The sequence below is a fragment of the Ascaphus truei genome, chromosome 8 (genome assembly GCF_040206685.1).
Source record: "Ascaphus truei isolate aAscTru1 chromosome 8, aAscTru1.hap1, whole genome shotgun sequence".
NCBI classification, from domain to species: Eukaryota; Metazoa; Chordata; class Amphibia; order Anura; family Ascaphidae; genus Ascaphus; species Ascaphus truei.
The window spans coordinates 43410610-43436578 of NC_134490.1; the positions used below are offsets into that span (position 1 = coordinate 43410610).

Consider the following 25969-nt stretch of genomic DNA (forward strand, 5'->3'; position numbering starts at 1 on the left):
TATCCGACTAGCACCCTCTCTATCCACCTTTAAGACCCACCGTAAAAACACACCAGATTAAGGAACCATATGAGTAGCTCCATGGCTGATACTTTACACCTCATACATAATCTTTGGCCACTTGCAGACGCACTTACCAGAACGCCCTCCTACTGCTCTGTACATTCTTCCTACCAACCAATTAGATTGTAAGCGCTTGGGAGCATGGACTCCTTTTCCTAAATGTTACTTTTATATCTGAAGCACTTTTTCCCATTGTGTGTTATTTGTATTATTTGTTATTGATGGTCACGTGTATTACTGCTGTGAAGCGCTATGTACATTAATGGTGCTATATAAATAAAGAGATACATACAAGTGTGTGTGCGCCTTAGCTTGTGATTTGATAATAGGGGGACTTGAAGAGCTAAGAAACTCACAGAGGCACAAGTTAAATGGGGTTTAATGTGTTAGGGCGTAGAACCATTTAGTAACTTTGAGCCCACCCAAGTGTTCATTTTATGGCAAAAGGAAATTTTAAATACAGCTCTTACTTTTCTGACTTGGCATCTGTTGATTGACGTCTCTCACTGCTGGATGGCTTTTCTTTCTTTGGCTCATCTTTCTTGTCAGGTTTCTTTCCAGCAGGTTCATTCTTTGCCTAGCAAAAAACACATATATATTTTTAAAAAGTGCATTTTAGAAGCAATAATGTTATTTCGGGAAAGAAAAAAAAATATATAGTCAAAATTATCATTCGGTGGGAGAGTGGAATTCATTTGAATAGCGGAGAAGCTGACATGCTCTTAAGTATCAAGTACCAAAATACTACAAAATATGGGCTCCTTATCAAGTATGATGGAAGTGCTTAGGAACTGTTTTTGGATAGAAGGTTATGGGCTTTAATGCTAAAGCCCCTCTTCACCAAAAAGGGCAAGCATGAAATTAAGCAGATAAGATAATGAAAGAATGGTATATCGTTAAAGTCGATCACTACCTCTGTAAAATTAAAACTGTTGAATGCTGACCTTTGATTATTCTTTGTTTTTCTTATTCTATATTTTTTTACTTTATATTGAATTACTCTATTGTTCTATTGAGGACTGCATTATACAATGTATAGGCGATTTCACGGGCAGACTACAATGTTGTGTATACAATGTTTGATGTATTTTGGTCAGATTATATAAAGTAACAAATTTACAATAAATGTTGAATACAAAAAATCCTCCATCACGAGGGCATGTCTTCCAGAAGTCTGTAAAATCGAATTTATTGCCTTAATTTTCATGTCTCTAAAGCAGCAATACTGCATTTCCCCATTTTTTATCCTTTCTATATGTAAAGCATGTGGCAATGTATAATTCTACATTCTTACCCAAGCTGGCAATTGTATGGTGCTCTTGTTCTAAATCTGTAAAAATCCTTGTGGTGTTACCAACATAATGGCTGCTGAAGTCAGTATAACGCAGGAGCTACAATGTATCCTTATATTACAATGGTAACATTATCTTTTGTTAATTTTCAGCTCACACTGCTGGGAATATTGGCAACAAATTGTCACAAACAGGAAAGTGTTGCAAAGATCTTGCACAGCTTGGGAGGGTGGCTAAAACCGACTATAGAAATCAAGACCTTTTAAAACTCATTAAAAATGGTATTAAGAATGGAATAAAATTAATACAAAAGCAACATTATCTAATACCACAGAACTTTTTACTTAAAAAAAAGCCACATAAGACTTCACATGCTTTGCTGCTTTAAATTGCAGACAGGCATTTATTTCTGGGTAATGGCATTCAGATGAGCACATAGACTGTAGCGTTGTATTTATTTTAAACATGGATGTTTCCCTAGAACTTTCTAAAAACTCATTACAGTTTAAGCTGCCCACATTATACAACTCCTTTCCGATATGAGAGAGAGAGAGAGATAGAGAGATCCTGGTTATACCCTACCCCGTTATTCATGTACTGTGTAATAAATGTACCCCCTCTTATTCATACATTGGTAATACGGAAATGTTCTTTCGTCATGCCAATAAAGCTTATTTGATTGAAAATGTCTGGGCTTTCATAGCATATTAAGTAGGCAGATTGAACGGACAAATTAGTCGTTATTTGCTGCCAATTTCCAGGCATCTGTTATAGAAAATGATCTTAAAACCACTAAAATGGTATTTAAACACTTACTTTCTCAACTGAAATCATCCTGCCATGTAGTTCTGTCCTGTGAAGGTGACTAATGCATTTTGTTGCATCCTCAGATGAGGACATCGTAACAAATCCATAACAGCGTGCTCCAGGACTACGAGCATTGGTCACTACCTTTGCACCAACCACCTTCAAGAAAAAGAAAAACCCATAAATACACATTCCAAATTGCTATGGAAAATCTGACTTATGATGAGAGGCTAGCTAAATTAGATTTGTTTACATTAGAGGGAAAAAAAAAAAGTGTATCCAAGAGGGGATTTGATAAATAAAAACAAATATATTCGGGGACAATCCAAGGAGCTTTCAAAAGAACTATGCAACCCATGGGACACAGGATCATACCTTAAGGCTGGAGGAAATGAGTTTACCAGCAACAAAGGAAAGGGTTCTTTACAGTAAGGACAGTAAAAATGTGGACTTCATTATCCATGGAGACTGTGATGGCAGATACAATAGTTATGTTTAAAAAAAAAGTTAAAAAAAAAGGTTGGACATCTTTTTAGAAAGGAAAGGTATACAGAGATATGCCAAATAAGTAAACGTGGCAAGGATGTTGATCCAGGGAGAAATCTGTTTGCCAATATTTGGTGTCAGGAAGGAATTTATTTTTCCCCTTATGAATGATCATTGGCTTATATGTCACTGGGGTTATTGTTTGCCTTCCTCTATTCTATATTTGTATTTACAATATATTGATCCAACGTATCTGTCGTCTCAAGTTAGCATAGGTTGAACTTGGACATGTGGCTTGTTTCAACCTTATCTACTACGTAACTTTGCAAATGATGAACAAACTGATATTAGAGTAAACCATTCGGAATAATTTCATGTACACATGGAGACCTGTGAAATGTCCGTTGATCCATACAAACTATTAAATGTATGAAGGACTCCCTGTGGCAAATCTACACTTCTCCCGATCGCATAGGCATACAGAACATTGTATATATTCTAAATCATGAAACAAGATTGCATGTTATCTGAAATTATTGGTGCTCATTCAGACTTTTCTGAAATTAATTCCAAGAAAGCATGTAGCCATATGAACAGCTTTATGGCACTTGGGTCTTTCCTAAACTTAAAAAAAAAAACTTAAAGGTTATTTACGTCAACCCACATAACTGCTTAAGTTGCAATGTTTTACCTTATGCTTATTTATGCAAGTCTCCAAAAGTAACATTGCATAGTGACGACCAATTAATGGTGGTTGTAATTGTTTAGCAACATAATAGTAAAATGGCACCTGTGTTTACCTTTTGTACATCAAGTTCAATAGTCATTTAATGCAGTACTCCCTAGAGATGGGCAACTAATTAACTGTTCAGAAAACCCCAGTGATTAATGTTTATATTAATAGAGGTAGTTTTAATGGAGACAGTAAGTCAGGGAAGAACATGACAAATTCACATAAATACCTTAGATATTTTTTATGTGGCTCCAACATAACTTGCCCCTCTCACGAGAATTTCTAATCTTTATTGTTGTATTAATGGTGAGTCAACATGTCAGAAAATTCAGTGTATTAGAGTAAAAACAGGGGGAGATCACTCCAAAGCATTGGAGACTTTGAAGCATACTTATTTTTTTTTTAAATGTAGCCCTCTGTGGCAGCGACTCATTCTTACACTATTCTCTTTTTGCTACGCTAAAAACAGAGTAGTCCTTTTCTGCTGACAATTTCTATGCATCCATGTTAAAGAAAATGATCAGAGATAATTTATATTTTAAACCACCATGGTGGCATTTAAACAATTTGATAACGGAATTCATCCTGACACACACAATTACCTTTCCATATTTGCTGAATAGATTCTTCAAATCTGTCGCTCTCGTTGTGGAGGAAAGTCCACTTACCCACAGATTTTTCCCTAAACTGCCATCAATATGACCTAGTTTAAATGAAAGCCAAGTTATCTGGAGATATCACCGATACATTTCAGCGTGTGTGTTTGCTTATAGTCGGAAAGAAAAATGCATGGAGATGTTTATTATTCAGTTCCAATATTTTCACATCTATTTTTCAGTGGCTATACATACACATTTGTCTCAATTTTGCATAGGTTGAACTTGATAAACATATGTCTTTTTCAACCTCATCTACTATGTAACTATATATACACATATACTTATAAATAAAAATTATTAACGTCATTTGTTTCATTAGAAAGGGCAATCAATGTTAAAGTATACAAATGTAACTTGTGTCCTATACAAAAATGGTTATTTGTTGTACATCAAGTTTATTCTCATTAGATACGGGCTCTACATATGTTTGCCACCTACAAAAAAAATATTGGCAATTGACAATCTACCTGTAAGCACATAGCTTCCAACAGTATACAGTATTATCATGAACGGTTGGGTTAATATTGAAAAAAATATTTCAAAGCATCTGTTTATTTTAGGCAAGTATAAGAATATTAAAAAAAAAAAAAAATATATATATATATATATATATATATATATACACACTTTTAACGTTTCTGGGTTTTTATTACATAACCCATACAACATGTTGGTGCTTCTAGTTCAGGTTTTTATGGTTAAAAGTACAGCCTCTCCTGAAACTAATGATTTAAGCAGTAGAAAAAGATGAAAATCTTGATTTCAATCAGTATTTCTCAACAGGGGTTCCGTAGGCATAAGGGTTGCCTGCAATTTTCAGGTAATTTGAAAATTGTACCAAATACAGAAACTTGTACAATGTATCCGATCTTAGAACACTATTAGATTGGGTTGAGGTTCCGCAGAATTTCACAATATAGTTATAGTTAATGAACCAAAAAAAAAAAAAGGAGGTTCAAAACCACTTGTTAAAATATATAAAAACAAAGGTTAAATTAGGTTAAAGGTTACTATGTACATATTTTGTAAATATGCTACGGCAGCAGTCCCCCTCCCTAGCTTCCTTTAATCAGGGGGATGCCCAGAGCTGATCTGTAGTCTTCCGACCACCAACTTTTTTTTTGATCACGGAACTGCGAAAACCAAATAACGTGGTCTAAATCATCGGGAGATGTTGCGCCTTTAATGGTGACCCGGCCGCCATATTTGTTCTATTGTATCAATACTGCCACAAAGAAAACAAAACTACAAAATTTCTTGGGAACCAAAGGTTCCCAGAGATCAAGGGACCAACTAGTTCAGTGAGGTTTAAAATTATAGAGAAATAGATATATCTAGACACACACACACACACACACACACACACACACACACACACACACACACACACACACACACACACACCACCTATATCTATGTATATATTTCTATATGCGGCAGATTGCCACTTTAAATCTATAAATGTTACGTCAGCAGACATGGGTTTGCTTTCCAGCAATTTATTTTCAAATAATATATCCTTTATACGTAGATCCAAGAAAAAAAGTCAAAGTTAGGCAGATACTACTTAACGAACAGTCCAGAAAGGAAGTAGAAACTGATCACACACGCACACCCTCAAAAATAGCCATGGTATTAGTGTAGCAGGTGAACTTACAGGAAAAAGCAATAGTTGTTACATAGAGAACCAAACAACCTCCTTTAGATGTCTTGAACCAAACCACTGTAATCACTACAACATTCTTCTCTAATTTGGGTCTGATCCATATTTTTTTTTTAATAAGTAAAAAAAAAAATAAAAAAAAAAAAAAAATTAAAAAGCACTGCTGATCTGGAATTTGCAAAGCTTATAAATTGTGTTGGTATATGATTTAAATTTTATAAAAAACTACGCCATAGCGCACCTTGCAAAATGTATTGTTCTTTTAGCAATATTCTCTGCAGGGAGAGGTACAATGACATTGTAGCTGATGTCACGGGCGTGACACCGAACTCTAGGTCTGAGCTGCTGGTGTGTGCAGACTAAACACGCAGCAGCTTCAAATATAGGGAATCACTACAAACGTTCAGTTTTGTTTTAATAGATGGAATTTAATTACATAGATGGATTTCAAAGTTAGTCAACACTCATTACTTGATATGAGCCCTTTGATCTAATTCACATAATTAAATCCATTAGGGACTCCATGTAAATATCACTCGTTAAGTTGTATGCATAAGTCAGTTTTACAAATAATTCATTGATTTATTGCAAGTGTTTAGTTTACACATATTACAAATATATATATATGCAAATACAACTGTATGCTCATCTGCATGTCTTAGGCAGGTCTGCAACCCCACTTCCGGCGATGTTACAATGAAAGAAGCAAAAGGTATACTTAAAAACAGTGTCTCTTGGAATGTTATCTGTGCTGTTCATTCCCCGGTGTGGATGTGTTTTATGGCTAGAGGTGTCAAAAGGTTACTGTGAAAGCAAGTGAAGAAAGAGTGTGTATGTGTATCAGTGTGAATAAAAATGAATGGAGAGCCCACAGTATATACAGTGCTTTACACAAGGTGTGTGTGGAGTGGGAGTGGATATAAATGGTGTGGGTGGGTGTGGAAATGTGAGAGTTTGTATCACAACTAAAAGTGTGTGTGGATACTTAGTGGTCCCTATTGGTGTATAGGGATGGAAAAACAAGGAGTATTGGTATGTGTGAGAGACAGCTGTGTGTGCATACATATGCACAGTATGTACAGACATGGCCTTTAGTGCTCATGGGACGAGAGTTCACTAGTGTCAATAATGACTCATAAAATTTCGATCTCTGTTTAGGCCACTGCTAAGTGTCCCGAACAGTTGCATAAATTTGTATTCATGCAACCGTCTCTCTTTCGGGGTTTTAAGATTACCTTTGAGTATGGCAACCCTCAGATCGCTCATCTTATGGCCAGAGTCAGAGAAATGTTCGCCAACAGGACTGTCTCTTGTACCGCGTGTGATGCTGTGGCGATGCAGGTTCATTCTCTTGTTTAGCCCCTGCCCTGTCTCACCTATGTAGTAGCAGCCCCCTGGGCATTTCATGCACATGATGAGGTACACGACATTGCTGGAAGAACAGGTGAACCTGCCTCTGATTTTGTATTCCCGATTCCTGTGTGGTATTTGTATTGTGTCCGCTGTGTAGAGCATTGCGCAGGTTTTGCATCTTGGGTCCTGGCATGGTTTTGTCGGCGAACATTTCTCTGACTCTGGCCATAAGATGAACGATCTGAAGGTTGCCATACTCAAAGGTAATCTTAAAACCCCGAAAGAGAGACGGTTGCATGAATACAAATTTATGCAACTGTTCGGGACACTTAGCAGTGGCCTAAACAGAGATCGAAATTTTATGAGTCATTATTGACACTAGTGAACTCTCGTCCCATGAGCACTAAAGGCCATGTCTGTACATAATGTGCATATGTATGCACACACAGCTGTCTCTCACACATACTAATACTCCTTGTTTTTCCATCCCTATACACCAATAGGGACCACTAAGTATCCACACACACTTTTAGTTGTGCTACAAACTCTCACATTTCCACACCCACCCACACCATTTATATCCACTCCCACTCCACACACACCTTGTGTAAAGCACTGTATATACTGTGGGCTCTCCATTCATTTTTATTCACACTGATACACATACACACACTTTCTTCACTTGCTTTCAGTAACCTTTTGACACCTCTAGCCATAAAACACATCCACACCGGGGGAAGGAACAGCACAGATAACATTCCAAGAGACACTGTTTTTAAGTATACCTTTTGCTTCATTCATTGTAACATCGCCGGAAGAAGAGATCAGTGTATCTCGAAAGCTCGCACAAATAAAAGCATTTCGTTAGCCACAGTTTTTGATTATATATATATATATATATATATATATATATATATATATATATATATATATATATATATATATATATATTTATAGTTTGATGGAACAGTAAGCACACCATTTATATTAAACATAATTTCACCCTACATAGAAAATTGTGAAGGGGTCAAGATCTAGATTATCCCAGGGTGTTTTCCTCTCATTGTCCTTGTATATAAATTAACAGTTATAATTTATTGAGGAAGTTTGAGTGTAACTAAAGGATACTATTCTATAAATAAATAGGGGAGGTACAAGCTGTAGAATCTGTGTGGGACTAAATGAGTTCTACATTAGGAAGTGCCAAATAACAACACAAAAAGAACAAATAGAAATTCATAGGAATTCAAGGGTCCCTGAGAATATACAACAGTAAATTAAGAAGCCACAATACACATCCAATATGACAAATTTAATTTCTATGTCTTTTCTTCTCGTAACTATGGGTCATTTAGTTCAAGCTTTTGGCCAAAACAGAGCAACCACTTCAAGATAGGCACCATCAGCAGGCCCTACACTACCAATTTTATATGGCGTCCTTTTGCATTTCCTCCACCACATAGAAAAAACAAAACAACGATAGTCAATAGCTTGGGATGTATGACATGTATGCGGTGCCTAAGGTGTTACAATTTAGGAGCACAACATGTTCTGTGAGAGCTATAGTGCAGTTAAAGCAGCAGTCCAAACTGCATTTATTTTAATATTTTATTTGTTCCTTTTTGATATGTGCAGCAATTAGCCAAGTTTCCAACCAATCCGTTCTCCTGTGATTGATCGGCAAAGATTTGGCTCGGGGGTTCACTAAATGGCTGCAGGAGTATTGGCAGACTTTGTAAATGGTTGCTATAGAAACAAAAAGAGCATTTACATTATAATACATAAAAAATGTAAATCAGAGTTGTTTTAAACAAAAATACTATTTTCTCATAGTACAGAACTGATTTATTAAAAACATTTTTTTTTTTTTTTTTTTTTTAAACCTTGTAGGATATTGCTTTGTCTGCAGCTTTAAAACCTAGAAGTGCCCTAAAATAATAGTGGAAAATAAAATCTTTCACTGGTGAAAGCAGCAGGTCAGTGAGATTTCTTCCACCAGGAGAAAGGTGGTAATAACCTTTGGTACAACAATAAGCGTGGGAAGTGGAGGCAAAAATTATTTTTTAGATTTCTTTTTACTATATATATTTTTTTAAACCATACTTTAGTGCACACCGCACTGCTAAATTTTAACCCCTTAGGTGCCTAGTCACACATCCCACATCCAAGGCTATTTGACCATTATGGTTTGTTTTCTCTATGAGATGGATGAAATACAAAAAGGACCTGCTGATCGGGTCTACCCTGCTGTGTTTTGGTCAAAAGATTGAACTAAATGACCAATACTTATAAGCAAGAACAGAAATTAATTAATTTGGCATATTGGATGTGCATTGGAGATTCTATGCTTACTGTTGTATATTTGATGTCACTTTCCCAGAAGCACAATGAAATATATAAATATAGAATTCTGTGGGTTTGGGTTGAGCTTCAGGTTGTGTAGATCCCTGAGAATATGCATTATTCAAGAAGGTGGCTTTTGCCCTCTGCCAAAATGACAGAGGAGTAGAATTCTAGTTATAAGCAAGTGGGTAAATATTGACCTCAACGGGTCAATGTTATTGGCCAATTTAAATTTGCAAGTGTTGGAAAGGGAAAAATCTATGAAAGCAAGATGTCAACCCCTCCAACCTCATACCCATCCCCTGCCACCCTCCCTCCTCTCTCCCTTTCTCCTGTGCCCTTTGGAATGCTCGCACCCTTTCTAAAAAGTTCCTCTCTGTACATGACTTTTTTCTCTCTCACTCTCTGCTCCTATTTGCTATAACTGAGACCTGGCTCACTCAGTCTGACTCTGCTCTGGAAGCTGCCCTCTCCTATGGTGGCCTTTCCTTCTCCCACACTCTGCGCCCTGATGGCAGGAGTGGAGGCGTGGGGCTCCTGCTCTCTTCTCTCTGCCGTTACCGAACCCTTCCTATTCCTCCATCTCTTGCTTTTCCCTCCTTTGAGGCTCACACTGTCCAGATCTTCTCTCCTCTCCCTGTCCATGTGACGGTCATCTATCGCCCACCTACCTCTTCTCATCCCCCTTCTGCCTCACTCTCTCACTTTGAATCCTGGCTCTCTTTATTGCTCTCCTCATTCTCCTTGGGAACTTCTATTGCCACATTGATGACCCCTCTCTCCCCTGGGCTTCCCGCTTTCTTTCTCTAACCTCTTCTTTTGGCCTTCAACAGTGGACTGCAGCCAGCACCCACAAGGATGGCCACTACATAGACATGGTTTTCACTAAAAACTTCTCTCTCTCCGATTTCTCCATTTCCCCTTTTCCTCTCTCTGACCATCACCTCATCTCATTCTCTCTATTTCGTTTCTCCCCTTCCATCTACCCCCCGGTTCTGCAGAACCCGGCGCTCTATTCACTTATCTGACTGAGTCCACTTTACGCTCCTCCCTCTCCTCTGCTACAGACCCCGACAACCTGGTCAGGAACTACAACTCTGCCTTGTCCTCTCGATCTACATGCCCCGCTTTCTCTCTGCCGCCCTCACCCTTCTATCCCTAGACCATTCCCACGCGCGCATGCTGCGTTCCTCCACTCGTTCCTCTGAACGCCTCTGGAGGAAATCTCATACTCTCGCAGACTTCCTTCACTACAAATTTATGCAATCCTGTTTCAACTCTGCCCTCTCGCAAGCTAAACAAGCCTACTTTTCTTCACTAATCAACATGCACAAGTCTAACCCACGCCGACTGGTCTCTGTCTTTGATACTCTACTGAAACCACCCTCAGCTGCCTCTCCTTCCTCCATCTCCGCTCAGGACTTTCCTGGCTATTTTAAGGAAAAGGTGGAATCCACACGTCAGAACATCCCCTCTGTTTCTTCCTCCCATCCTACACCTCTTCCTAACTCTCCTCCTGCCTTCCTTGACTCTTTTTCCACTGTCTCAGAGGAGGATGTGTCGCTGTTGATCGCCTCTTCTCCCTCTACCACTTGCCCTCTTGACCCCATTCCCTAAAACCTCTTACTCCTACTATAATCCCTACGCTCACACCTTTCCATCCTCCTTCAAACATGCAACAGTCATACCAGTACTCAAAAACAGCAAGCTTGACCCTACCTGTCTTTCTAACTATCGAACTGTCTCCCTTTGCCTCTAAACTCCTTGAACGACTTGTATTCTCTCGCTTGCTTCATTTTCTCAACACCTATTCTCTCCTAGACCATCTACAATCTGGCTTCCGCACGGCTCACTCCACGGAAACAGCCCTCACTAAAATAACGGACGACCTCCATGCTGCCAAAGACAGAGGTCATTCCACTCTGCTCATATTACTCGACCTCTCTGCAGCATTTGACACCGTGGACAACCCTCTTCTCCTTCACATTCTCCATACTCTTGGTATTCGGAACAAAGCTCTATTCTGGATCTCATCCTACCTCTCCCATCGTACTTTCAGTGTCTCTTCTGCCAAACCTCCACCTCCTCTATTGATCTCTCTGTGGGGGTACCCCAGGGCTCTGTCCTGGGACCTCTTCTCTTTGTACACACTCTCTCTAGGTGACCTAATAACATCTTTTGGGTTTAATTATCACCTCTATGCTGACGACACACAAATATACTTTTCAACACCCGACCTTACACCTGCTGTACAAACCAAAGTTTCTGAATGTCTCTCTGCTATATCATCCTGGATGGCCCTCCGCCGCCTTAAACTCAGCATGGCTAAAACAGAGCTCCTCATACTTCCTCCCAAACCTGGCCCTACTACCTCCTTTCACATTACTGTTGGAACTACGATCATTCACCCAGTAGCCCAAGCACGCTGCCTAGGGGTCACACTCGACTCCTCTCTCATATTCAAAACATTTCTAAAACCTGTCGCTTTTTCCACTGCAATATAACAAAGATACGCCCTTTCTTCTGTTGCTCGACTGCTAAAACTCTGACTCAGGCCCTCATTCTCTCCCGTCTTGATTACTGTAACCTCCTGCTGTCCGGCCTTCCTGCCTCTCACCTGTCTCCACTACAATCTATCCTAAACGCTGCTGCCCGAATCACTCTACTCTTTCCTAGATCTGTCTCAACATCTCCCCTCATGAAATCCCTCTCCTGGCTTCCGATCAAATCCCGCATCTCACACTTCATTCTTATCCTCACTTTTAAAGCTTTACACTCTTCTGCCCCTCCTTACATCTCGGCCCTAATTTCTCGTTATGCACCATCCAGACACTTGCGTTCTTCTCAAGGATGTCTTCTTTCTACCCCCTTTGTATCTAAAGCCCTCTCCCGCCTTAAACCCTTTTCACCGACTGCCCCACACCTCTGGAATGCCCTTCCCCTCAGTACCCGACTAGCACCCTCTCTATCCACCTTTAAGACCCACCTTAAGACCCACTTGCTTAAAGAAGCATATGAATAGCACTGTGGATATTCTGAACACGATACATAAAGCTTGGCCCCCTGCAGACGCACTTACCAGAACTCCCTCTTACCGTCTCTGTACGTTCTCCCTACCTACCAATTAGACTGTAAGCTCCTCTGGGCAGGGACTTCTCTTCATTAATGTTACTTTTATGTCTAAAGCACTTATTCCCATGCTCTGTTATTTATTTGATTACCACATGTATTACTACTGTGAAGCTCTATGTACATTAATGGCACTATATAAATAAACACATACAATACAATAGCACGCTGGTAAGAAAGGATGGATCTTGCCCTGGACTCTGTTTGGGAAAATTACAAAATAAACAGGACTGTTGACTAGAAATCCTGTTTAACATTATATATTGTTACTAGACATGCACAAGTGAAAAAACCTTAACATAAGATATGCTGTTTAAAAATGCAATACTTATCATACCTTTCTCATCCTTACTGATGCTCTTATCCGTTTCTTCCTCAACAGAACTAAAGAAAAATTTGACGTTAGTCAATAAGAAACAAAGTAGACAACTGAAAAAGTTTTAAAGATTTAATACCTACCAGTTCGCCTTGCAATTTAAAACCACTTTAGAAGCAGTTCGATATTAAGTCAATTCATTTTATATTTCTTTTTGAATCTAAACATTCAAATCAACTGTTAACACAGCAAGATGAAAATACAAATAGTACATTGAAAAATACAACAAAGAAAAGATTCTACTGAACTGCTATGATACAGATGGCCAATTGAATAAACCAAATTGGTAACCATCTTTCAATGACCTATTTCTAAATAAGTTAAAAAAACAAAACAAAAAAAAAAAACAAACAAAAGAAATAAAGATAATATCTTGTCTAGAACTGAGAAAATGACAAACCTCATTTTCTGATCGTCCTCATTGGTAGAGGACACTTTAGTGGCAGTTGTTTCTTCCTCTGTATGTTCGTCTTCAGTTTTCTTTGGCACTTCTTCGCCTTCTTTGACTTCATCACTGGATGGTTTGTCCATTGCTTCCAAGTTTTCGCCATCAGATATTTCAAGATTTAGTGGCACTTGACTACTCTGATCGCTTGCTTTTTCTATCTCTTCCATCTCACAGTCCAGGATCTCTTTGCTTGTGCCCTGTTCGTTAGACTCCCTGTCATCTGAATCTAAAGGCTTTGCTTCCTCAGTTTCACACTCTTGATTTGACTCTTCATCTAAATCTAAAGTGCTATCCGCTGATTCGACAGTGACCAATACATCATCTTCAGTCTTCTCTGGTTCAACACAACTTTCATCCTGGTTAATTGACTCGTCCACTTCTGAAGCTTCTTCCTTAAGTGGCTCAGATTTACAAGTTTCCCCCATTATGTCGAGCACTCTCTCATTTTCTATAGATTTAACAGGAATAGAACGGCACAAAATTTAATTACCAGGAAAATACAGCAATCACAAACGCGGAACTGGCATGGTTGCCAAGCTAAGAGAATATCAGAGATTGGAAAACCCTACAACACCCAAAATACGTATTAATTCGAATGAGTTTAGATTCTAATATACTAAATGGTGCTAAAAATGAATAAAACTGCAAAGAAAACACACCCACTGCTTAACTACAACTTCAGGCTGATTCTTGAAATTCTTCAAGTTGATGTTCTTAATTGGATCTTCAAAGCTTAACTTCTGAATGTCCATGATGTTCAGTTTTATTTCAGTGAGAAATCAACTTCCAATTTCTGTGAAATTCATTTAATAGAATAGTCCATTATGAAAATTAAGATATCTTCCGATGATCCAGAAAGTATGACGCATCAAAGCATATTCCAATGCAGTCCATAATGTGAGAAGTATGATCGTCATTCTCAAGAAAGTATTTCATCTTCTGGAAGTCAACAGTTACTTTCATTGCACTTGCATTTCCCTTCCCGAGTTAAACAAGCGTCTTAATTTGCCTCCCTACATCTGATTAAGAACTACAACGCTAATGCACTTTTTGATATCACCAGATCCATTGAATTTCAATGCGCCATATTCCTGAACACGATATTGATGCATTCATAAGCTTTCAACGCTTTTTATTTAAGAGTCTACATTCTCATGTGAATAGAAATGAACTTCACAGATCTGGTGATAATGTTTTTCCAATCTCTGCAGTCCATGCTTCATCAGAACTGTGCACTTATTACATGAACTCTAGTTAAAAAAAAAAAAAATAATGATCTGTTGGAAGAGCAGGTTAACTCAGAATTAAACAGTACCTTGTTCCAAACTGGTTTCTTCATTTTCCTACAAAACAAAATAAAAAGAAATTAAACTAACTACTTTGATACAAAACGTCTTCTTTCTCCTATGAAAAAAATTGCATTAATGTGCATTAATAAATCCTGTATGCATGAAAATAGTTAAGAGTAATTGTGTTCTTAACAGACCTAATTTGGCATAAAACTTTTACACTGTTCTTGTGATATTCTGAGATGGGTAGAAGCATTGCCCTTGTTCGTTTCTTAGAACAGCACAACATTTGTAGCATGTTTAAAAACAGGACTCTCCTCTGTTGATACCATGGGAGGAGCAAATCAGAGCCACCTGGTTTCTAGAACAAAGACTATTACTACCTGGCAACCAACCAATCGTCGTATTTCTATTTTTAAGTTACCATTTACAAGGGCAGTCAAGCTTTGTTCCTAAGTGTAACACATGGCAGGGATATATGGAGAAATGTTGACCAATGTATTTTAAAAGATGGCCGCGATGGCTTCCCACTGGCCCGCATGACAAGGGGTGTTTAAACCTCCGTGCAGCAAAGGAAGCATCCTGAGAGGCAAGTATCTCGGGAAGCAGGGAGTCAGCAGAGCTGAAATTACTGCAGTTCAGCTCCAGACTCCCTGCTTCCCACCTAGGGATTTATTCATTTATTACAGCTCGTTTCCCAAGGGCAAGATAGTGATATGGCACACACGGATACCGTAGATACACTTTTCTTCAGTTTCCGGATTCAGTGACGCCGCAATCACATGATTATGATGTACCAGAGGGGCAGTGGCACGCTGGTGCCGCTGCCCCTGCAATCCCCAAAGAGTTGAACATACATCATATGAAACTGGAAGACATACAAATAAGAGGCTGAAAGCTTCAAATACCTCTGATGACAAACACTAATAAGGGTACTACAAACATGTTATGCTATATGATTTATCCACGCTACTTTAGTTAAACAACTTGTGGAAATAAATACCAAGATGACGATTTTTACATTGATGGATATCGACAAAGTCAGCATTCTACAAATCAGTCAAAGGGAACATAGTTCATATAAAAGAGCAACAAAAACGCAATAGTAGGTGCAGTCCTCCCAATGCAATTGTTAAATACAGGCATACCCCACATTAACGTACGCAATGGGTCCAGAGCATGTATGTAAATCGAAAATGTACTTAAAGTGAAGCACTACCTTTTTTCCCACTCATAGATGCATGTACTGTAATCGTCATATACGTGCACAACTGATGAAAATAACACATTTGTAACAGGCTCTAGTCTCCCCGCTTGTGCACAGCATCGGTACTGGTAGGGAGCCGGTATTGCTGTTCAGGATGTGCTGACAGGTGCATGCGTGAGCTGCCGTTTGCCTATTGGGCGATATATATCCTTACTCGCGGGTGTACTTAAAGTGAGTGTCCTTAAACCGGGGTATGCCTGTAATTTAATTAAGCATCCCTTCTTGCTACCTACACTGCCAGTGATAAGTCTGTATATTTGTAGGCTTGGGGGAGATCGTTTCACAGGATTTTGAATAGCATGTCAAAACAGCAATAGAAGGTAAATGTAATAAAATCCTTATTCTAAGGCTTTTCATAAGTAGTGGAAATAAAAAATAAAGAGTATGCAAAATGCTCTATCAATGCTCCCCATGCTTCTAAGTGGCACTGTATCTTTAAAAGATTGCAGACCTCACAACGCAGCCATATATGCTGTGTGGGTAAGACATTTGGGGAGGAAGGGTAACTGCATTGTAAGTGTACGGGTGGCAATGATATGTTTGCGTTTTTAATACATATTTTAGGTATGTTTGTACAATTACATTTTGGGTAGGCAAAGCAGTAACCCACAATTTGTATAGCATAAGTGTTTTTTTTTTTTTTTAAATATATATAATATATATGCTGAATGCAACATTAACCTTATTTGTGGTGTACTCAATTTCTGCAGCATTTAAACTATTTCCTGATATTTCCTCATTTTCCATCTGAAAGAAAATTAGAGAATTATATTTGAAGCTGACCCCCGTGTAATCAATTAAACCATTTCACAAGCACAATATAGCCTTAGCCAAAAGGAGAACTTGTATGTGAATAACTATTGATATTAGTTTAGTGAAGGTGTAAAATCTTAGCGGTTGATACTTCAGTTTGGTACCATGTGGGCGAAACCCTTATTTCCAAAAACCAGAAATATCACAACAATAATAAAAAAAAAATTTAAATGCTGCCATGCACCAGAAAAACACCCCACTTACAATAAACAAAATTGCCATCACAGAATACTGCTGCAATGTCCTTCATCGTGGCAGACCTAGTAATTAGTGGAATTCCATTACCTTAAACAATGTGTTCCTTTAGACATTACCTGGTTATCCCCAGAATCATCTTCCAATCCATTATCATCAGCACCCTCATCTTCCACCTTACGCCCTATTACAAGCAAATAATAAATTACACAAACTATTAAAGGTGCAAATTTCTGTCTGCAACCTACATCTTAAATTCTACATGACCAGTACAATGTCTTCATGGGCTAGCAAGGGAGGTTCTCAGATTACACAATGTGCAGTGCTTTAAAACCTCTCAGGTATTTTCTTTATGCATAAATACATGAATGACCTCTGATGTTTAAAAAAAAAAAAAAATTAACACCTTTAAATCCCACAAATTTGAAAAATGTTATACATTTATCGAATATTAACACTGAATATATCTTTTAGTGTGTGAATAGATCATTAATATAATTACTAAATACACTGTTTTATAGAAGGCTCTGGTGTGTGCATGTCTGGAACGTGCATAGAAAGTATTACCCTGTAATCATTATTGCAAAAACCTTTGTGCATGAACTAAATAAAAGTACCTGAGCACTTCTTAGTGACATTTTTGCTAGAGCACACTGATGCCCATGCATGCATGAAGAAATTGTAGACGTAGCACCAATCATGTCTGCACTCAGGAGTGGACAAAAATATATTTAAAAATATACACAAGTATTCCGGAATATTTTTCCTGTATATCTTTATTTTTATCATTATAATGTAATGTAATGTAACAAAAAAACAGATCAGATCATACCTTGCTGCACCTGTGTGTGGTAAAAAGGGATGTGCTTATCAAAATTCTGCACTGATTGGCTAATCCCTGGTATGGCATGGCTTTTACACAAGGGCTTCAAAGACTTGTAGTTCATCTATCTGTAAACGCTATACTATTGGAAGAGGCACAGTAATACAGTTCCCAGAAGCCCCTGCATGACAAGCAGCAGCATGAAGCATATGCGTGTATTTTTAATCATTCTTCCACCTGCCTGCACTGATGCATAAAATAGGACTTAGAAAACAAGATAATAAGAGCCTAAAAGCAATCTAAACGTGGATGAATCCCTGCTCCAGAGCTTACGTCTTTAGTTTGGGCAACAAATGAGGAATAAAACATTTTGCTGAAGTGCAACGGCAGGGTCAAACTGGATCTATAAACAATAAATTGATTCAGCAATGTTTTTTATTATTATAGTTCATCAGTTTTCCGAATATATCCGCAATGGGGTCTGGGAGAAATACTGGGACTCCTTTGAAGCTGTGACAGCTCCGTTTTGGTGAGAATCAGCTGCTATCTCGTCCCCACGATCTCTACACTGTGCTTGCTGCAGAAGGGGGTTGTGAACTCTTGGGTTTCCTGCAGAATGGACAAGCCAGGCTTACACTTCGATCAGCTGTCTTCCCCTCTGTGATCAGTGCAACACTCCTGCAACTCCCTGATCTAATACATCAATCGATGCAGTGAGACTTGCCTCTAAATCTGTTACTGGTGACTTATTTTTTTTACTGCCGCCCGATCTGCCCTAGCCCCCCTTCGGCTAGTTGGATACATCAACATCACCCAGTATGCTATTCCCCCCCGCTCCCCCCCAAACCAGATTCACTCTCCAGACTCTGCTGCCTATTATACCAATAATCATTATGTAACTTTTTTGCTACTTGAATTGCTGTTGTACCTGTAATTGCTACTTGTTACATTTGTATTTGCATTAGCATTAGTTACTGGATTGTGTTACAGGTCTTATCCCGTACTATTCTAGGGGTATGTATCCTAAGGCCTCGTCCAGGGTTCCGGTGGGCGTGCTGAGGCTCAGGGAAAGCGGGTGCTTTCCCTCGCCTTAGACAGCGCGCCGTCAAGGGGCGTGTCGGGGGCGTGACAGTGACGTCACAGAGCTGGTTCGCCCTCATTGAGCGAACCGCTTACGTGACTGGCCCTGCGCTCCGGCAAGCGCGTGATTTTAAAAATTGCCTAAGACCTACGCGCGCTTGCGGAAGCGTAGGCGAGCCCCTACTAAAGCCGCTCTCATTGCGGCTGTAGGGGCTCACACGTAAGTGCAAGCGCGCGCGCGCCTCAGCACGGCTCAGCGCGTAAGCGCTGACCATGGCCGAGGCCTAACTCAGGTTCACCCCCCCATTCCCCACCCCCCTCCTACTTTTCCGGTTTCCCTTTTGGAATTTAGCCCCCACTGGCCACACTGGGTTTCCACCTGACTCATGACATCACCAGGGCTTCAGCGAGTGAGTTTTTCACGGGTTTTCTAGGGGCACTACAGGTTATAAATATGTTCAGTGTTGGTGCTCTTGATAAAGATTCCGTTGGGAGCCGAAACGTTGAAAAATAAATTTCACCTTTTGGATCTTGGAGTGCTCGGATTGATAGATAGATTAGCTATATAGATTAGATAGATGCAGGGGGCGCGGGGTTTACAGGAGGCCCCCGCGCTTCCTGAAGGCACTTAAATTAAGTGCCTCGGAAGCTGCAGGGCCTCTGTAAACCAGACTTACCTTGGCTCCGGCTGCTTCTTAGACGCGTCGCCATGGCAACGCGGCGTCATGTGACCTCACGTTGACGTCATGGTAACACGGCGTCATGTGACGTCACATTGCTAAGGCAAAGTGACTTCATGCCGCCGAAGCCGAGGTAAGCGGGGGTGGGGGCGCGGAGAGAGGGGAACCGCCGGCAGGGCGCAGGAAAAAAAGTTTGCACTCCCCTGGGATAGATGATAGGATAGATACAGTACACACATACACTAGATAAGTTATGGTGGGTGAAAGAAGTGACAAAACAATCCACCACCGTAAAGCATATAGCATATGAAATATCACTTGAGGCTGTGCAGAAAAGCGGTGTAATGCAGCAAGCATAAGCTTATAGGGGTCAATGTAAAAAAGCAAAAGGTGATACTGTGTGCTCATTTGCATGTCATTGCCCAGAATCCCTTGCTGCAGTGGAAGCACTGTATGCTGGGCGATAATAGTGAAAAGCAGGGTTGCAAACATGTCTAAGACATGTGAATGTGCTGACAAGTGATATTTTAAATTAAAAAAAAAAAAATACGATACCGTTCTGTGGCTAACGAAATGCTTTCATTTGTGCGAGCTATCGAGATACACTGATCTCTTCTTCCGACGGTGTTACAATGGATAAAGCAAGAGAGGTTTTTTTTTTTATCGTTTTCGTTAGCCACAGATTGGTATCATCTATTTGTTTTTGATTATTAAGCTCGGCTAACACGGTACAGATACATATACACACAGTTTTTCTTAATGGCACATTTCTTTATACCTGAAATACACCTTGTACTGTATTTAAAAACACTGAACACTACAAATTGATATTAAGGGGGCAAAAAATGAAAACACAAAATTGATTTACACACCTCTGCCACTTCGCTTTGGAGTTTTCTTGCTAGGTGTTTCTGATGCTAGTTGTATCTCATCTGGATTTCCTCCTTCATCCTCTATTGCCTGTGTAAAAAATGACATGGATTTATTTGTAAGTTTAAGGTAGACTGTAGTTCAGGGGTGGCCAACTCTAGTCCTCAAGGGCTACCAACAGGTCAGGTTCAGAATGACTGATCCACCTGTGCTAAAGCAGGGATATCCTAAGAACCTGACCGGTTGGTGGCCCTTGAGTTTGCCACCCCTGGTGTAGTTTCTACACACCCATTCCGCATGATGATGAGGGACCCTTGGTGGTAGATTAATTACTACATCTTGTTGATAGACATGCTATGAGTGTTTATCCCGCACATTTTGAAAAATATTTTTTTTAGGTTTCAAACAATTTTATTTACAGATTTAGGGAACTGGGGTGGGGGCAACATGGCCACCGCCTAGGCAAAAATTTTGAGCCGATTATACTTCTCTTTTGGCAGAAAATGTTCAGATTTAATTTGGAACATTAATATTTACGTTATTTGTCTACATTTATAACAAATCCTCCTTGATTTCCTGGCTAAAATGAATGCTGGAAATTAGACTACTCAATACACTTTAGAGTACAATAGCGTACACGTCAATTTTGGGGATGTTTTGGTCTCTAAAAGCATACACATGGGTTACAAAGAGACATGTTAAACCAACAGATTGTAATGGTTTACCACGTACATATAGCAGTCATCTAAAACATACTAAACTAGGATTATCGTATTCGCAGGGGTGGACTAAAAAAATTAAATACGTTGGAGCCAGCTTGTAGTTAGGCGTGTGTGGGAGGATGGAGGGAGCTCCAGGGACAAATGGAGCTGTGTGTGTGATTGTCTGAAACAGAAATACTCCATATGCAGAAGCACACACGCCGCATCCCAAACACACATGAACGCTCTTCTCCTCAACATATTTACATACGCGCGCGCAATCCCTCACGTACAGACACACACAGACTGCGAGTGTGTGCCCGTCGGCCCCCTCAAGCATGCCCGCCCCTGCAGACACGCGTTTCCTTACACAGCCCGTAGCAACACGACCAGCAGCGCACACCCATCTGCCTGCGAGTGCGTGTGTCTACAAGTGTCTCACATGCATGCTGACAGGACACGCAGACAGATACACACAGGCACTATCTGCCTGCCAGTGTGTGTGTCTGCCTGCCACACACACTGGCAGACACACACAGCCCGCCTCCATCCCACATTGTGCACAGAGGGCTCAGACTTGCTTGGTCCCATGACTACTATTTAGTCCTGCCCTCAATTATGCTGCCAATGCCTTTTGCTCTCCCACTCGCTCCCCTCACTGTGCTGGGGTGACTTGACCTGTTAATCAGGTCAGTCATCACTGCACACAGCACAGACGCCAGGGGGGGAATTTTAGACGTCCAGGATTTTAGTCCATTTTTACTATCAAGGCGAATCATTAGTTAGGAGAAAGTTTTTAATCAGAGCTGAAGAATTGGTTACATTTATGAATTGGTGTTTTATTGAACCGACCCGTAGCGCCAATTTTTCTGAAGTGTTGGGTAAATAGAAATTTCAGTTACATGTAAAGAGGACGGCGATTAAGAAAATACCGTGTTTGACTACACTTAATACTTGTTTTAAAAAAAAATAAAAAGGAGAATTAGACACTTGAATATCCTAAGGCAGAGGCGCGCAAACTTTTTTTGGTGCCTCCTCCCGACTTACCTCCTCCGTTGGCCGTCGCCGCCCCCACCTTACCTCGCGCAGTGTCAAATGCCGCCGCGGGGTCGTGTGACACGTCATGTTACCAGGGCAACAATGACATCACGATCCCACGGAGTCATTTCACACGCCGCTGCCGTGGTCACGGGTCCTAAAGCCGGCCGAATCCCGGTAAGTAGCGGTTTCAGATGCCTTGGGGAAGAGCACGGGACCTCTGCAACCGACCCGCGCCCCCCCAAAAAAAATCTTGCCCCCCCCCGTTTGCGCACTGCTGTCCTAAGGTATGACTGCAGATAAACTTTAACACTTTACCATTGTTCTCTTTTAAGAGCTCCTAGCTTCTGTGATAAATTGATTTGAGAAAACTATTCCTATTAGAGATTTTTTTAAATGCGATTCAAAGTGTGTTGTATATACTATGAAATGCCCTTGTGGTTTATCACACGTGGGAGAAACTACATAAACATGTGACAGTATTTACGGAGCGTAAAACTGCTATCAGACGGAAGATGAGAAGTCACCTGTGGCACAACATTTATGACCAACGGTCACAATACAAGGCAAATGACAGGATTCTGGATAGGCCAATTACAAACTGTATTCCCCGAGAGGAATAATGAGGAATTGAACCAGAACTACTTTTTATACGGTAATTGAGAGGTCAGCAGAATAAAGGCCTTGCATTCCGCTCTGAGTACAGGTTGTGATTGTTGCAGCACGTGAGACTACGGTCGCACAAGTGGCTCTGTTCTGTGTCTGGGCTGCTCAACGGGCGTTCGTTCTCTCGTTGGCACATGGAGGTTGTGCTTCCTGGGTCAATAACTTTACGTTTACATATTTTGGCAGTCAAGTCTACATTGCAGTAACGGAGGTTGCAGCGGGTAGACTTCTTGCTACATTTGACGAATGAGATTTGCATTACTTGATCTGGATATTCATCTGGCTATATAACGATTTGGATTCAATAATGCCCCTCATCACAAGCTCATAAAATGGAGAGAAACATCTTCCACCTGTTAATTTTTTGTGGACCTCTTATGATTTTTTGGGGGAGATAGATGTACACACATGCACTTTAAAAATGTTTTTTTGGTCTCTATTCAGTGGTCAAGGGTTTTCCACCTTCAACATTAGCACCTACTATATTACGATTTGTAATAAATATATCAAATGTTATGAATGTTCCTTTTTCCAAAAACTGATTTCTACAGTGTAGGCCTCCCAATAGAATTATCCAAGTAGACCGTAACATAGCAAGATGTATTTTATATTTTGTGACTCATGTGGTCATTTTATCCAGAATTGGGCTTTTTTTGCCCACACTGAAACCAAACGCATATCTTTAAATAGGAAACAAAAAGGTACATGAAAAAGCATTTAAGTGCGTATTGCAATTCTCGTATAATTTGGTACATGTACCACGCTGGTATAAATTGTATAGATGTGGTTACTTTCTTCCTCCCATTCTGAAGACATGTCAAAATAACACAAACCACACGACAAGACCGTTTCTCAAACATTCATTTTAGCCAAATAGAAAAAAATAACGGTAGTAATTTATCTTGCCGTTTGTATTGAAAAAAAACAAAAAAAAAAAAAAACTAAGTACAATTAAATTTACTTTTAATGTGCAGTGTACCAGGTAGAGATAGGCAATATACTGGTAGTTATACCAAGGCACCACAAATTGAAAGTAGTTCAATGTGTTACATTTGTTACCACAGCATTACTTGGTGCAGGCTTCAGGTTTGTGGCTGCGTCCATAGTGGATCCAACGGCACTAGCGGCAACGTTCGCGCCAAATCGAAACCAAGGGAGGCCTATGTGCATGCCGAGGCGACCAATGCGTGGGGAGACAAAAATTGTTTGTCTCTGCCGTACGACGGCAAGGTCACTTGAGTGATTCGCCCAGAGGGCAAACAAGCTCTGTGGCATCACACCCACTCCCCCGACATGCCTCCCCATCGCCCGCACTTTGAATGCAGTCCAATCAATCGCCGGAGGGGTAAGCGGGCAGGAGACAAGACGCACAGTCACGCTCCTGCTTACCATGGACACGGCCTGAGCTTCCACCCCAGAAGTGGCTCCTTGTTGAGCTGCCAAAGAGGCTACCTAAGGCTGGGGCCATGGTACTGCAGATCGTGCGGAGGCATCCGCACGCTGAGCGAACAGTGCCTTAAGGCAGTGTTCGCATTCATGTGTCGTGCGGGCGCGCAAGAAATTAGTTCAAACCGATTTCTTGGCGCGACAGGCCGGTCACGAGAGCGGTTCACCCGCTCTGTGATGCCCCATGGAACGTCCTCCAAGGCCAGGGAAAGCACCCGCTTCTCACAGCCTCTGCACAGGCGAAGGCACCATGGCCCCAGCCTTAAGCAGTTTTTCAACAGGGGTTCCTGGGAACCTAGGGTTCTGCAGGCATATCTAAAGTGTTTCCTGCAATCTTCCGGTCTTATGAAAATTGTACCGAATACAGAAGAATTTATAATGCATCTGATCTCAGAAATGCTATTAGAGAGGGTTGGGGTTCCACAGAATGTCCCAATATAATTATAGGGTTCCTTAACTAGGAAGAAAAACAAACAACAAAAAAAAAAGGTTGAGAACCAATTCCCTAGAGAAGCGAAGTGTGTGTTTGCCAGCACAACTGCAATGAAACCAGACATCGCATCCCCTTACAAGAGAGTTTCTTCTACAAGGACCATAGGGTCACAACACCTCTAACCTTCTCTTAATACTAGGCTTTTTCCCCATGGCTAGCGCTCAACTCCTTCCTCGCTCCTCCCCTTATTTTGAATTCTTCCTTACAACCATTGCTGCTCTTTACCTTGTCACTACCGGAGAGGAGGCAGAGGGCATTGCATCCAAAACAGAAAATGTTTTATGCCAGGGACACATCTAGCCCACACAGGGCCTTCAATGTGGCCCTTTAACATGCTGCCCCTGTTCATTTCATAGCAGTTGCTTTAGAGTGTAAGTGCAGTTTTACCACACTGAAAAGGCATGCAAAATGTACGTACGTAATATACGTTTTAATGTATTTGTGCCCCTGCTCCTAATTTTATTTTCTGATTCCGTCTCTCTGGAAAACGAGTCTGTTGTAGACCGTGATACCTTTTAGATAACTGCAAGAGCATGCGAGTACACGAAGAAACTGATGTCTCCAAAAAAAAAAATTTATATATATATATACACATACACAATTCTCTAGTATACATAATTTTATTGCTAAATAATTCCCACCTAGATCCATGCAAAATATTACAATCCACAAACTTTTCCAGGACAAAAACAGCTACTAAAACTTTTCTATATAGCTAAATGAAACAGATAACAAATTAAACGAAATGACGTGATGTTGTTTGCCTGTGAAGAATCCCTCTCAGAGACACCCACGAACAGAAAATACCACCTTTTATAGAAACAGCCCCCACCCTAATGTAAATTCCCACATATTATAGGCTTCCCTATGTCTTTGTATCGGAACCGCTCCACGGCCAGAAGTGCTCGCAGCCCCCGCATGTTATCCACCCCAGTTCCCGCGCTTGGAAACCCCGGCCCGGCCTCACCTTCCTGAGCCGCTCTATTAACACGCTCTTGTTGCCGCTGATGTCCACGTTCCGCTTCTTCAGCTCGGCCTTCAGGTCTATCACCCGCAAGTCACTCAGCTTCTTCGTCTCTGGGGTCAACTCCGTGTTAGCGGACACACCCGAATCCACGGAAGACTGACTATCCGCCATCGTGCACGAAGGCGAAAACGGAACCGGAGCCACTGAAGCACAGACAAGAAAGCAACCGCACAACCCTACACAATGCCGTGTACAAAATGGCCGATCGCGTCTAAGGGTACAACAGTGC

General features: G+C 40.5%; 1 protein-coding gene across 10 annotated transcripts in view; it reads right to left on the reverse strand.

The window, feature by feature from the left end:
• The window catches only part of SAFB (scaffold attachment factor B), a 41645-nt gene extending 15676 nt beyond the window's left edge, over positions 1 to 25969 (reverse strand). For 6 of the 10 annotated variants that reach the window (XM_075611716.1, XM_075611721.1, XM_075611720.1 and 3 more), the window contains exons 1-10: positions 25681 to 25968; positions 20372 to 20459; positions 17036 to 17100; positions 16590 to 16655; positions 14668 to 14695; positions 13305 to 13800; positions 12866 to 12912; positions 3984 to 4084; positions 2172 to 2321; positions 534 to 640 (exon numbers count right to left, since the gene is read on the reverse strand). In XM_075611716.1, the coding sequence (XP_075467831.1) occupies positions 534 to 640; positions 2172 to 2321; positions 3984 to 4084; positions 12866 to 12912; positions 13305 to 13800; positions 14668 to 14695; positions 16590 to 16655; positions 17036 to 17100; positions 20372 to 20459; positions 25681 to 25851 (1319 nt within the window). In that variant the 5' untranslated portion in view covers positions 25852 to 25968. Of the gene's footprint in view, positions 1 to 533; positions 641 to 2171; positions 2322 to 3983; positions 4085 to 12865; positions 12913 to 13304; positions 13801 to 14667; positions 14696 to 16589; positions 16656 to 17035; positions 17101 to 20371; positions 20460 to 25680 lie in introns of all 10 variants that reach the window. The other 4 variants (XM_075611715.1, XM_075611719.1, XM_075611718.1 and 1 more) reach the window with 2 other exon arrangements.